The 13,626-nt window shown below is 42.8% G+C and overlaps 1 protein-coding gene across 1 annotated transcript in view; it reads left to right on the top strand.

Annotated features, from left to right (window-relative positions):
• The window catches only part of arhgef39 (Rho guanine nucleotide exchange factor (GEF) 39), a 67,303-nt gene that overhangs the window by 38,790 nt on the left and 14,887 nt on the right, over positions 1-13,626 (top strand). Inside the window, exons 6-7 of the mRNA XM_083999444.1 lie at positions 5,025-5,153; positions 13,068-13,297. Coding sequence (XP_083855570.1) covers positions 5,025-5,153; positions 13,068-13,297 — 359 coding nt within the window. The remainder of the gene's footprint in view (positions 1-5,024; positions 5,154-13,067; positions 13,298-13,626) is intronic.

The following is a 13,626-nucleotide window of genomic DNA, read 5'->3' on the forward strand; positions in this document are numbered from 1 at the left end:
CACCTCAGTGTTTTCCCATCGTCCTTTGTCAGTTTGTCTGTTGTTCGTGCCCTGCGTGAGTCCATGCTGAGTTTTTTCCCCGTAAGTTCAAAATAAAACAGGAAAGGGACACAAACCATGACCCTATTGTTATTTCAACAATAAACTGATAAAAATAGATACAAATCACCCAACCCCAATGAAGTTTGCAGCATTTTGGTCTGATGAATCCTGTGAGGCCACAGATTGTTTGCATCTGTGTTTCTACAGAACAGAAATGTTGGGCCTGCAGTCAAATGCTGTTGCCACCAGTCACAGTGTCAACAGATCAACCAGAACTGACCTTTGTACAGTTACAGTTTCGGTAGTGAATCAGAATCAGAAAGCACCATTCATCCCAGACAGTCACTGACGTAAAGGGGAACTATGCAAGTCATATTTGACTGTCGTAAAAACTCACAGCTAACCCTCCTCCCTCCTCCCCCCGGCCATGTGCATTTGTTTTCAACGAAGCCGGTGAGAAGGCAATCCATGGAGCGATGTCTACCGAGGTGGGTAACGTTAACAAAAGATTACAGATTATGGGGCGCGTTTGTATCGTAGTGCCGTAAAGCAGTCCAGGTTTCTTGTGAGACGAGATCTGGGACACCGAATCAGAGGCGTTGATCTTGCAAGGTTGGTTTTCGGCCAAGAGACGCTAGGTGGAAGGCAGAGAGCCTCCATTCTCCCTGGAACAAGTCATTTAATTATCACATTTTCTCCAAAGCTGTTTAATTAAGGTGCAAATCTTGCATAGTTCCTCTTTAACAAGAACGAGCATGTATCGCAATCAGAGGAGCACAATAAGCAACAAGCAGGGAATAAAAAATAATTAAAATACACAAATAAGATAGAATAAAAACCAATTAAAAGAAAAGAAAAAACAAATAAGTATTTTTATGATCAATTCACTATTTGTAAACCAGCAGGGTGTTGTATAGGAGCTGAGGTGGGAATGGTGTGATGTTGTGGTCAACACTATGGAGGAAATAGGTTTGTTTAACCAAATGAGCTGTGCTTATTGGGGGCTGCTTGTTGTCTGAATGCAATTACAGACAGACAGCTCAGCTGATTTGCAGCAGGGCCCCGCGTTCTAAGCTACAGGGGCCCCCGCGGTGGAGACGAGCGTCCCTCTAATTAATACTACCATGCTTATAGGCGCCCCAACACAACATTTGAAACACAGCACACAGCCACAGCCGGACCCACTCAGCAGACCATCAGGCCCAATCAGGACTGCCTGGATATTTCAATTTGCACAACTCGGTTAAACTCTCTGCAAGCGCTCGCTGATGAAATCAAGCACAATCAGGCCCCGATGCCGAGTGAGCCTCCAAAACAAAGGTCTCCACTTCTTCACATGCCTGTTTGTGTTTACCTGTGGGCCATCTGTGGGCTGCCACACACTTTAGTGTATTACCAGAAGAAGAACAGCCTTCTTGGATATGTTTTGTTGTCATGGTTTAACAGTTTTGTTTTGTTTTTTAAAGGTTATAGCTACAACTTTTTCATCAAATTAATTCATTAATTTTTCAAAATTAAAGCAGAAGTAAGCTGAATGTTTGTGTTAATATAAGTCTTAAATAGTTCAGTGTTTCCTCTAGGAAACCCCCCCCCGCGCACCTGTAAAGCCGGGTTTCCACCGAATCAACATCTCTTTTTTTTTTTCATGACAACTTCATGTCATGATGTATTTTTGCTATTCAAACAAACTACCACAGGTCATATTTCTCTTAGTTTGATAACCTGGGCCTTCTTCAGGAGACTTTTGGTTAAGTAACCGCACGGACAGCTCCTACACAGGATCGTTCTGCCGTCTCGTCGTTGTCGGTGTCGCTGCCGTCATCGCCGTTACCCCTCCTCCCACTCGCACCAGCGGACGGCCGCGGAGAGGAGGGGGAGTTTATGCACGTTTATGTTACAGCGCAGTAGAGGATATGTCCTGTTAAACTTACTGTATGCGCTACAATAACATCATCATAAGCCCGACGGACTGACACACACTTTTTAGTTTTTTTTTCTTTTCCACCAGCACTGAGCGCGACGTCCGACACGAGAATCAAACCCGCTAATTAAAAAAAAAAAAAAACACCGGCAACAGCGACCACTGATCTGTCCTGAGTCTGTTGTCATTCTGTCACCTGAGTTCAATGATTCTGCGGAAAAACAGGCTGTGGTCTGTCATCGAGGTGCAGAGGGGGTGCAAAGAGTAGATACTGAGCAAGATAGTTATCTGTAGTTTACCTTAGTAGCTACTCGCGAGGTGCAGTGCAGGACTCTGCTGTGAAGGTGGAGGCATGTGGCGGTGGTGGATTAGCGACAATTTAAAAAAAAAAAAAAGAAAGAATTTGAAGCAGGGGCGGCTAGGATTTAGCTGTGGCGGTGCGCCACTGCTAAATGAATGTAGAGGAAACACTGTAGTTATATCTTCCGACAGCAATCACAACCGAGGAGAAAACTTTCCTTGTATCCTACAACCTTTATCCAATGAGGAGAGAGAACGGCATGAAGGGCTGTGTGTGCAGCCAAGGGATGCGCGTGAATGTGGTGACGTACTGTAGGGACAAGGACCAATAGATCCATGACAAGGGCGGGGGCTGCTAACTCCATCGGCTGACAAAAAGTTAGCCAAAACGACCGGACCGCTTACTTCTGCTTTAATACATCCAAATAACATCTAGAGGGGTGCAGAATAAAAGTTTTAATTTTACAGATTTTTTTTTAAATTATAGTATATAAATAATTGTTGTATAAATTTTGACGGGTCCAAAATATATAAATATTTACATCTGGTTACGTTGGCAACGTCGGCATGAAATGATCCCAGCGCCAACAGCATTAGTACGTTGATGTCACGTGAGGCGGAGCTCACCTACTGGCCGGGAAGAATTAAACTTGTAGCTAACACCTTTACCTGTAAGTAGAATAGAAACTTTATTTGTCTGAAGCCAAAGGGTAACAGGAATGTATCTTTGACAGAGCTCAACACCACCTTTTCACACAGACAAGACAGAAAGAAAGTATATTCAATAGGATAAGGATGAAAAACAATGAAATTAAATTAAAAAATGGAGAGTTGAAGAATAGCATGCAATAAAAGTCTCTGGGTGTATATGTTTCTGTTAATCAATTAAGAAATGAATCAGTAACTGCTGAAGTCAGCTAATTACTGTCATAGTTAGCGTTATAATTTCAACATAGCATATCTGTCCTCAGCGTAATTAAATCATTTGCATTTTTAGCAACAGGAAAGAATGTGCGAGTCTGTGAAAGCATTTGATCACTGGACTGGTATGTTAAGTATTAATGGGTGATAAACCCATTTTTGTCAAATGTCTTGCCAACAAAGAGAAATGAGAATGAGAGCGTGCTTGTTGATTCTGTTTGCTCGCTCTCTGTCCCGTCCATTTCCACAGCGTTCAAACCGTGTCACACTGATCCGTTTACATCTTTAAACAGCCATCATCATAAAATCAACTGACACTTAGAGATTCATACATACATGATAATTTACACACACACACACACACACACACATTGTGCATCAAGCTGGTTTGAACAGAACAATACTGTTATTTGCCGCATAGTGTTAAAAATGCAAAAAAAAACAGCTGCTAGCAAAGAAACCAAGGTCAGTAACACGTTCATTATCCATGTGTCTTTCTTTCAGCACTAGTAGCACTGATGAGAGCCAATCAGAGGGCAACAGTGGGCGTCTATGTGATTGTTCTCAAAGGCCTCGATTGCCCATCCAGGCTGCAATTCAACCAGGAGTTTTCAAACTGAAACAGGCACAGAGCTGTTTCCAAAGCTCCAGAGTTGTGTTGACACAAAGGCATAGAGTTATAAACTAAAACATGGTGGTGTGAGTGTAGCTTCAGTATCCAGTTGGTTCTTCATTCAGATTTTTGCTGGATCTTGTTTCATGTTCTTTTAGTTGGTGTGTTTTGTGTTTTTGGTGGAGTTGATGTTTGTGCCACAGTTAGTTTGTAGCGGCAACACTAGTTCTGTCTCTCTCATATTTGAGACTCTCTTCTTATTAAACCATCAAAAGGAACTTTGTCTTTAGTATAATACTCTGTAAAGTCATCCCAGTGGATAAGTAGTTTAATTGATATGGTACTTTGGTCGTAATTTCTACACTTCCAAAAGGAATCATAAAATACTTAAAAACTAGAGTAAAAAGCTCATAAAAATGTAGGATTTAGAAGAATTCATCGAAGAACGTGTTTCACAATTAAACATACTCAGAAGGGGAATCCACATCACCAGTAAAGAGAGGAAACTCAGTGATTTATTTTATTTAGCATTCAGAGTTTACATTGCTTTTAGGTTGATTTTTGTTTCTGGGGGGCATGTGGAACTTCTCCAACGTGTGTGAGACTGATATAACTATTAACTTGATATAACTATAACACCATTAGGCCAGCCCTGTAATTAATTAATGGACTGGTACACCAGAGACTGGAGACAAACAAACCTGTGAGCATCTGTAATGTTCAGTCTAGGATCTCCCTTGTGTGTGTAACTCTATGTTTATACAACCGATACATGTACAATCATATATACACGTGTGTATACATGATTGTACATTGTACACATTTATATGGTTTTGGCTTTTCTATTTATTGGTCTATTGTGATTTTATGATGTTTTTTATGAACTTGTATTGTTAATCATTTTATGTTTCTTGTTTGGGGATGAAATGGGGATGTATTCATATCTCATGTTTGCAGTGTTCATTAATACACACTGTCCCATCTAAATAAACAAAGAAATGAAATGAGAGCATACATTGTGACAGGAATATATGTTTTTAGCAGATTAAATACTGACCCAAATGATTTATTTACAGTTTCACACAGCTTCTTTCATGGTGATTTGCGACTTTGCACATAAAGGTGTAACGGCATTATGTAGATTAAAAACTGTTGCCACAAGATTCATTCGATGAGTGTCCTCGCCCGTATGGTTAACGCAAATGTTTGTGTCTTGTTTGTCTGCAGGCGCGGTGACTGCGGTGTGCGACGTGTCCCAGCGCATCGAGAACAATACCCGGCGCCACGAGAACCACCTGCAGCTCTGCCGGGTGCAGAAACTGCTGAAGGGGCGAAAGACAAAGGTGCTGGCTGCAGGTTAGAGCTTCTGATCACATATTCCTTTCATCTCCCACCGAGAACCTCCACCAACCTCGATCTCCTCCCCGCCTGCCTCCTCTGCATCTATTGCTACGTGTCCTCTGGGACGCATGGATGGGTGGAAGGAGGGGGGGGGGGGTGAGGGAAGTGTAGATAAACTGTGAAGAGAAATTAGCAAAGGATGGAGACATTTTTGAAGTCTCCATCGATGGAATTCGCGGGACCTCTGCAGGAAACTAAAGACTGGCTACGTTAACAGAGCGTTGTTGGCCGTCCCTCTTCTGAGTGGATGCGCCGCCGTTCCCCCTTCATCTCACCTTCCCTCCCCGCTCATTTATTCCCCCCTCTTCCGCTGTGGTTCCCTCTCTACTTGTGGAGCTGTGGCCCTTTTCTTCCTGCCACTCCCTCTCCTGTTGTTTATCTCCAGAGATCCTGGCCTCCTCGTTGATCCGCTCGTCCTGCCAATCTCCCCCAGGACCAATTAGAGCCCAGTCTCATCTCACGGACCAGCAGATAAAAAGGAAGCCAAAGTGTGTTTGCGAACACGTGTGTGTGTGTGTGTGTGTGTGTGTGTGTTTGCTTGGATATGCAGGCTGGCTTTTTGCGAGTGTATTTATGGATGTGTTGGTGTAGGCTGGGAGCGAGCGCTGAATAGCAGCTCATCTCTCTAATGCCGATGTGGGAAGTTTCAAAAGCTTCCTCTCATCCGAGCTCTCAGCCCCCCTTCTCCTCCTCCTCCTCCTCGCAAACTCCGCCGGCTTCCTTTCCAGCCAATAAAGCTCGGGTCCCACCAGACAAGACTTCAGAGCAGCGGCAGCACCACCCCAACCCTGCAACCCCATGCCGACCCATTCTACTTCCTTCCCACCAAACACCACCTCTAATGTGGGTAAAAGAAAAGCTCTGCCTTTTACAGATGAGAGGCTCGGAGCCCCTCAGACATATTAAGTAGCTCTGTAGGAGATGAGGGGAGGCGATTGTGAGACACAAAGCCCGAATCAATGGGACATTGATACAGCAGACAGTCGGCCCGTTTCCCTGGGAGGCCGCATATTTGTGTCTGCCAGTCTGTTCCTTCAATTTAAAACAAAGACGTTTCACATTTTCTATCATGTCTTACATTGACTTTTTTTTTTTCCAATTTAGGTGTCTTTATACCCCCGACTGTCGCGCATAATTGTGTTTTGGTGTTTTCTGTAATTTTTATTTTTTGTCTCAGGTGTCTACAGCTCAATCAGACTAGCTCATTAAATTAAGCAGGATTTTAAGTTAAGTAGAGGAAAAAACTTAGAGAGAAACAAATGATGAAATGTTTCCTCCATTTCCTTTGAAACTTCTCCTACACTGATCCTTCCCTTTTTAACGCTGAAACATTTAAATGATTTATTAGTCAGTCCACGGAAAATCAATTGACAGCAATTTTGACTAGTGAGTAATGATTGAAGTCACTCAGCGAGTAAAAACAGCAGCCATTCTCTGCTTCTATCAGGATTCACTGCTTTTTTTCTATTTAATGCTATAGTAAAATTAATATCTTTGGGGGTTAGAGGCAATTGTAATAGGTATTTTTGGAAATGTTCTATCATTTCATAGTTAAAATAACTGACAGTAGTCATTACACAGTTATAAGCTGGGTCTCTATCATTATGCCATCAAGTGCATATGACTGTGAGGTCGTAAATCTACCGGGCCTCGTGACAGACGACACCGTTCTCCCGCCCTAACCTCAAGTACCTTTTTTAGATTGACGTAAAGTACCTTTAAGCCGCTTTTAACTCTCAACCCAGGCAAATAGCAGATACTCAGCAGATTGACCCAGCCTGTAATTTGATGCTAAATGACTGCATATTAATGCCGGCTGTCTGCTAGGTTCTGTGTTGCCAGGAACACATCAGCAAATAGGGTCAGAAATTGTGGTCGACAGCACATCGGATGAACATGATGCATGTGCATTAGTGTAATATTTAAGGAAAAAACAGAAGCACGCCTCTTCCTCAGGTGACTGAGAATGTCAGCGCAGGACGTGATCGGACTGTGTCCGTCCACAATTACACAGAGAGGAATATTCTAGTAGGGTTGCAGCGCATAAACCCGTCATTACAAACATGATTGCACATCTGAGAGATCGTTTGGTGCAAAAGCCATAGGCGCTGGTTGAGGGGAAATGTGGAAAATGGTCAGATGAGTCATCCAGTGCATGTGTGGCGTAGGACCAAGAGAAGGGGGGCTCTGGTCTGCTGTGGGGACCAGTGGGCTGGCATGGTCTGGGTCTACTTGTCCCCTCAGAGGGACGGTTCCCTGGAAATAACTACTGATGGTTAGATGAGTATGAAAATATTATGAATTATATGCTGTGGCCCTTGTCGCTCAGTTGAACATCTCTTGGAGACTTTGGCGCAGTGTGTTAGATGGTGCTCTCCACCACCATCATCAAAACATATTTTGCAAGAACAGTGATGTTCTTGCAAACATGAAACAATTCTTGGAGCGCAGTTCAGTTCTGTATGACAACGTATTTCTGGTGGAAACACGCTGGTATGGAGGGACTTGTCGTAGATATTGATTGACATCTATAGTAGCCAATAGCATGGAATGTACAACATCTGAACATGGGTAACGGTAATGTCGGTAATGGCCAATAACTTTGGTAACTTCGGTATCTGACTTCTCAATATGGAAAACAGCAGCCAGGACTTGTCTCCACGCCTATACACTCTGATGGGTGATAAATACAGCCCCATCTCCACCTATAACCAACTTAGAGGCCTCAATTATAACCTCTATTGCTTTGGAAGCTGTATGTCCTGCCATGATCTCCACAAATCCAACTGATGCCTGTAGTAAACAAAGCAGTTGGTAAACTTAGAGTATCTGGAGGACCAAAGAGTTTTCCCCATACTTGTCCTCTGACTGTTACACCTTGAAATGAGTTATAGTGTTACCTGAAATGTGTTTTGACAGTTTTTTTTGTTGAATCTGTGGTTGTGTTATGATACAACCATCCCTCAGTCAGCCTGTTGGTTATTTGATACACTTCGGTAAATCTTTTGCACTCCTACAACCAACATATTAAAGGGACAACAAGGTGTTTTGGAAAGCAAAGTGTTTTCACACTACATTTCCCATGAGCCTCTGCGCGCACGGTGAAATTCTTGGACCGGCGCAAGACTGATAAAAGCGAAAACATTTGCCAAGAATGTTTTCAAATCAAGAATGAAAGTCGGAGGTTCGAAGACGATCAGATACCGTTGTAGTTCTGACCATAAACAGCGATCTGGCGGCGTTATTCCCATGACCCGTCGGGCACCGAAAGTAGGAAACGCTGGGCGAGTCGACCACTAAATGATAATAACAAAATAACGATAAAGACAAAACGATATATTTATTGAAAATTGACCCATTAACAAGTGGTAACGTAGATTCATCCACACTGATATGAAACTCTTTTATAACCAAATACAAACTCCTCATTGTCCCTTTAATAGATAGTGAAAATAATTAGTCACAGTCAGATTTATTCTTCAACATTCCTGAATTAATCTCTTACCTTAGTGTCATTAAGAGCTTAAGTATTCAACTTTCCATTGGGTCATGTCCCTTCTGTAAAATGTCTTCACATAAAAAAGTGAGAGACACTTTTTGACTCTCCAAACTCAACAATGGCAAACCCGACTTGTCCTCATTCTGCACTCAGCTTGTGTTATCTCTCTGGCTTCAGACACATCAGGAGGAACAGGACCCTTTGTAGATCAACCTTTATTTCCTGCCCCACCTTCCTCAGCCCCCCCACTCGGCCCAGCCCAAAAGACTTTGTAGTGGAGCAGAGGTGCTCTTTGACAAGGGGAGCTGAAAGGCCTGGACATGGAGAGGAGTGCTTGGCACCTCCTGCTCTTTGAACCTGCTGCTGCCTCAAAGCACCGTGGACGGTCAGATGTAGGCAGGGGGTCTGAAGAGAACCCGGTCCACAAAGAGACTCTCATACAGACCATATCCAACCTCTGTGACTCTGTCAACTTCATCAGTCAGGGAGTGTAATAGAGGACGTCCCTTAAAGGTTAGCAAAATCATAGTTAAGTCTCTTAAAGTAGCACCAAATTTAGTTTTAATTAACACAAAGGTGCATGGACTGGAAAAATTATACTTCTGTACAGATAAACACAAAATATCCTCATGTACAACTGTAGTTATTTCTATGCAATAAACATGTATTAAATGTTTATACATTATATAATGTTCATACGTGTAGTCTCAATAGTAAACAGTAGCAAAGGGGGGGAAACAGCACATCTGGATAACCAGCACACTTGATGTCTACTGAAATACATCAGTTTCACCACACTGGACACTGGCAGCATTCTGATGCTTGAGCAGACATGAAACACATAACTGCCCATGCATGAATTAAAAGATAAAATACTCTGTTACAGAGTGCTGCGATGTTATGTATTTATCAAGACACTCTAAACACGCTCAACATAACTCCTGTTGCCACAGTAAATGTCATTTTAGTGTCAAAACATTAGTCGAACATGAATATTATCAATAATCAATTTAGATTTTCTTTTATGTTGGATCAAATAACCCATTCATAGTAATTTGGCAGCTCTCATATTGATATAAGAAGTGTTCCACTGATTTTACACATGCAAGTCATTTTGATCTGCATGGTCAAAGGTTCACAGGCAAGAAAGGTCCAGTGAAATGTTTCTGGAAGAGATTTTCCCCCAATATTCACGATGTGTCAAAGAAGTAGACTGCAGGGGGTCTTGTCCTTCTTCCAACAATCTCTTCAGTCTTGCCTCAGACAGAAACACAGGATCCCCAAAGGTTATGAAACGATCTAATTCAATCCTGGACTATGCTGGTTGAATTAAAAAGAGCAGCTTTGATACATCTCCTTGGGCTGTAGGAAATTAAAGCAGTCATTTTTCACTATTTTCTGACATTTCATCAGCTAAGCCAGTGGTTTTCAAAGTAGGGTCCGGGGACCCCCAGGGGTCCTTGAGAGGGTTCGAGGGGATCCCCAACTTTTTCTCGAAATTTTACCACTTTTTTCCAGAAATATTACATTTTTTTCTCCAGAAATCTCTCAAAATGTTTCCAAAAGATTCACGCCATTAGCCCTAATTTGAACGTACATTGAACGTTATTCAGAACAAATCTCTGAACAAATATTTGTGTATTTCTGGTGTTTGTTTCAAAATGTTGTCCAATGGGGGGGTCCGTGGTCTAATTTGTGTCGGTTTAGGGGTCCTTGATGTAAAAAAGTTTGAGAACCACTGAACTAAGCAACTGAACCAGTATTTTTTTTTTTGTGAATGATTCATCGACTCTCAAAGTTATTTTCTAATTATTTTTGATTCAACTAATTGTCATAATTTATCCTGTAATCTGCCTCTGTAAATTTTACCAACTTTATGTTGGACCTACACATCTTCACATCTCAACATGTTTTAAAGCTGCAGGAGTATGACACCAAAACGAAGACAGATCCATTCCCCACTGGTGTCCTCTTCCTTCAGCTTCCTTGTGAATTACAAAAAACCTGAAACCTTGACATTGTTTTATGAAACACTCTCCCTGTACGGTTATGAGGTCGGAAAACGGCTTTGCAAATAGTGGATGGTCCTGTCAACTAACATGTCCTGTCATGATGAATAAAAGTCTGAAGGTCCGTGAGTTAATTATGAGAGAGCATGGGAGTTCTGTGTCATGAGGACGTTTCCCATCCTTCGTTTGTCTTTGAGCTCAAAACTTCCAAATGTGTGTAACTGAGCGGTTATTGACCACTTACCCTTGAGTAAATGTGTCTTCAAAGGGTCGTATAAGACTCAAGCAGGGTGTTATTTATATCATATTTAATAGAATGATTACAACCGCCCGCTCCAATCTCCGCACAACACCTGAGAGAGTCATGGCATGTCTCTTAACTGTTTTTCCGTTTGAGACCCGTGGCATTTTAAAAGCAATTTGACCCCCGCCTGGCCGTGCCACTTAATCTCAGTAGGCTTGTCTGTAGCTGAAAATGTCCTCGCTAAGCCCCAGAGGCACAGCTCCGGCCACTCAGGCTCGCTGCAATCACAGGCTACTGGCTGGGGCAATTACAAAAACACCCTGGACCCAGGCTGAATTTTCATTTTATCTATCCAAATGTCAGCCTCTTGCTTATTAGCTATCATCAGGCTGCTGCCAATCACGGCCGGAGAGATGAGAGCTTTCTTCTGCAGCCACACCCAGATCCCTAACCTCCCACTGAGTCTGTCTTACATTTTCTCTTGTCTTCTTTGTTCCTTCCCAAATGTTCCATCTCTTGCTTTATTGTTTCAATTCACCGTGGCGTAGTCTCATTATTTTTGCAGTTTGAAGTTAAAGACGATTATTTTTACCACCTTTCCACTACAACATAGTGATATCAGTCAAACTTACGTTGGTTTGCCATTCGGTTGGAACCAAAGTGAGAGATAACAAACCCCAAGCATGTCTTCCGTATAGCTCTTCAGTGTCCGTGTCAGCCTAGCTAGCTAAAACCTGAACATGAGCTGTGCATCATAAGACCATGTTTTTAACAAAGCGAGACACATGGGCCATGGATATTCTCTCTGTAGAGCACCTGCCACAAGCTTTGCCACATCAGATGTCAGCTGTTGCATTTCAGGACATGAACTCGTCGACAACACAGTTTTAAAGTTCAGACCGTTTGCTCTGCTCGACTCATTTTTGGAGCCAACCTCTAGTGGTCACTCAAAGAACTACAGGTTTTAGTGCATCTGTAATGGCTTCATCCTTTAACCCCAGGTACAAATCTGAATTCCTGTTTGATCTGTTGAGATGACTTGTCTGTTTTTACCAGCGGTGACAGCAGGCCTGTTGCTGCACCTGCACCTGCTGCTGCTATTCAACCCTTTACAGACTCACTGACTTAGAGGTGGGTTCACGTGAAGTGTGTGAGTCAGTGAGTGAGCCCTTTATGCCCCCTCCTGACATGCAGCGAGCAAGCGAAGTGGCGACGAAAACTCGCGCTAAGGTGTCCTGATAAGCAGCGTGACGATTTTGTCGCAAGTATATTCTATTGGTTCAGAATCCAAACCATTTTACACAGCAGTTTGAAGAAGAGCGTTGTGCTCGAAACGTCACAATGCTATTAAATCCTTGAAAGGGAGCTTCTATGGTGTGCGGATTTTCTTCATTGTTCCAGTATTCCCTCCTTTATCCAGCACCCATCCCAACTGGGTCTATCTGATGTACGTGTTTTTTTTGTTTTTTTTACAGTTTTTCAGAATCCAAACCAATCAAATTATCGAGGGACGTACACAAACTTGTGGCGCTATTTTGAGATTCCTGGCATTTCCTGGCAATTTTTCCTGGCGATTTTTTCAGGGTTGAGCGACATCGCTGGACAGAGCGATGTCGCTCGCGGCACGTCAGGACAGGCTGATTGAAAAGTATGTATTCTAATCACTTTTTCTCACTCGCTCGCATCGCTGTCGTATCGCTGTATGTCAGGATGGGGTGTGAGTCAGCGTAAAGATATTACCTACAGCTCATAGCTTTGTGAAGACAAATTCAGGGGATGCCGTCAGAACTACAACAACCAAAAAAACTGTAAAAACTCCTCCTCCTCCTCCTCCTTCGTCTTCTTCTTCCTCCTCCCTACTGCCCTCTTCAGTCCCACAAGAACCACCTGTCCAGTACCTACGACATCTTCAGTACTTAATGTCACTGTAGAAATAACCAGTATAGTCACATTTTCAGAATGTTGGTATCATGACATCCCTACAACAATAACGCCTGCTGTCCCGGTGTATGCTGGGAAATTCATCATCTTCCCTGTAACCCAGACTGAAGATGGCCCCGCTAAAAAAAACTTCCAACTCCGTTCATGCTTCTGTGTCTTCCTCCCTCTTCTCACAGGGAGGTGGTACATCCGTGAGGGATGGCTGAACGTGGTTCCCGCTAAAGGAGCAGAGGCTAAGCCCAAGATGTTCTTCCTGTTCTCCGACACGCTGCTGCAGGCCAAGCGCTGCAGCCCCCTGCAACTCACCAACGGAGACAAGTTCACCGGCCAGCACATGTACCCCCTGCAGGAGTGCACGTTGGAGAAGGTGTTTGGGCACACCAGGAGCAAAGGAGGCCTTCTCAGTGTGAGTAATGCACACATTCACATGAAGGAAAAACATGAAATACTGCACTAGTGCATGTTTATCTCAAATCTAAGTGGGGAGTGGGCTGAACAACATTAATCAACCACAAAGAGAAAAAATAGAACAGGACATAAGAATCACATCTGGTGTGAAGAATCCCTCACACCTTACTGTTATATATGTAAACTCATTTTATTTTGGTAACTTCCCTAATGTTCTCAGTAGAGTCTGAGCAGTATGGGAGTTCAAGGCCAATGACAATTTAGATTTTTAATATCCTTAAACAGAAATAGATGACATAAACAAAATATTTTTACCAAGGATCTCTG

The sequence above is a fragment of the Trachurus trachurus genome (genome assembly GCF_905171665.1).
Source record: "Trachurus trachurus genome assembly, chromosome: 23".
Classification (NCBI taxonomy): domain Eukaryota; kingdom Metazoa; phylum Chordata; class Actinopteri; order Carangiformes; family Carangidae; genus Trachurus; species Trachurus trachurus.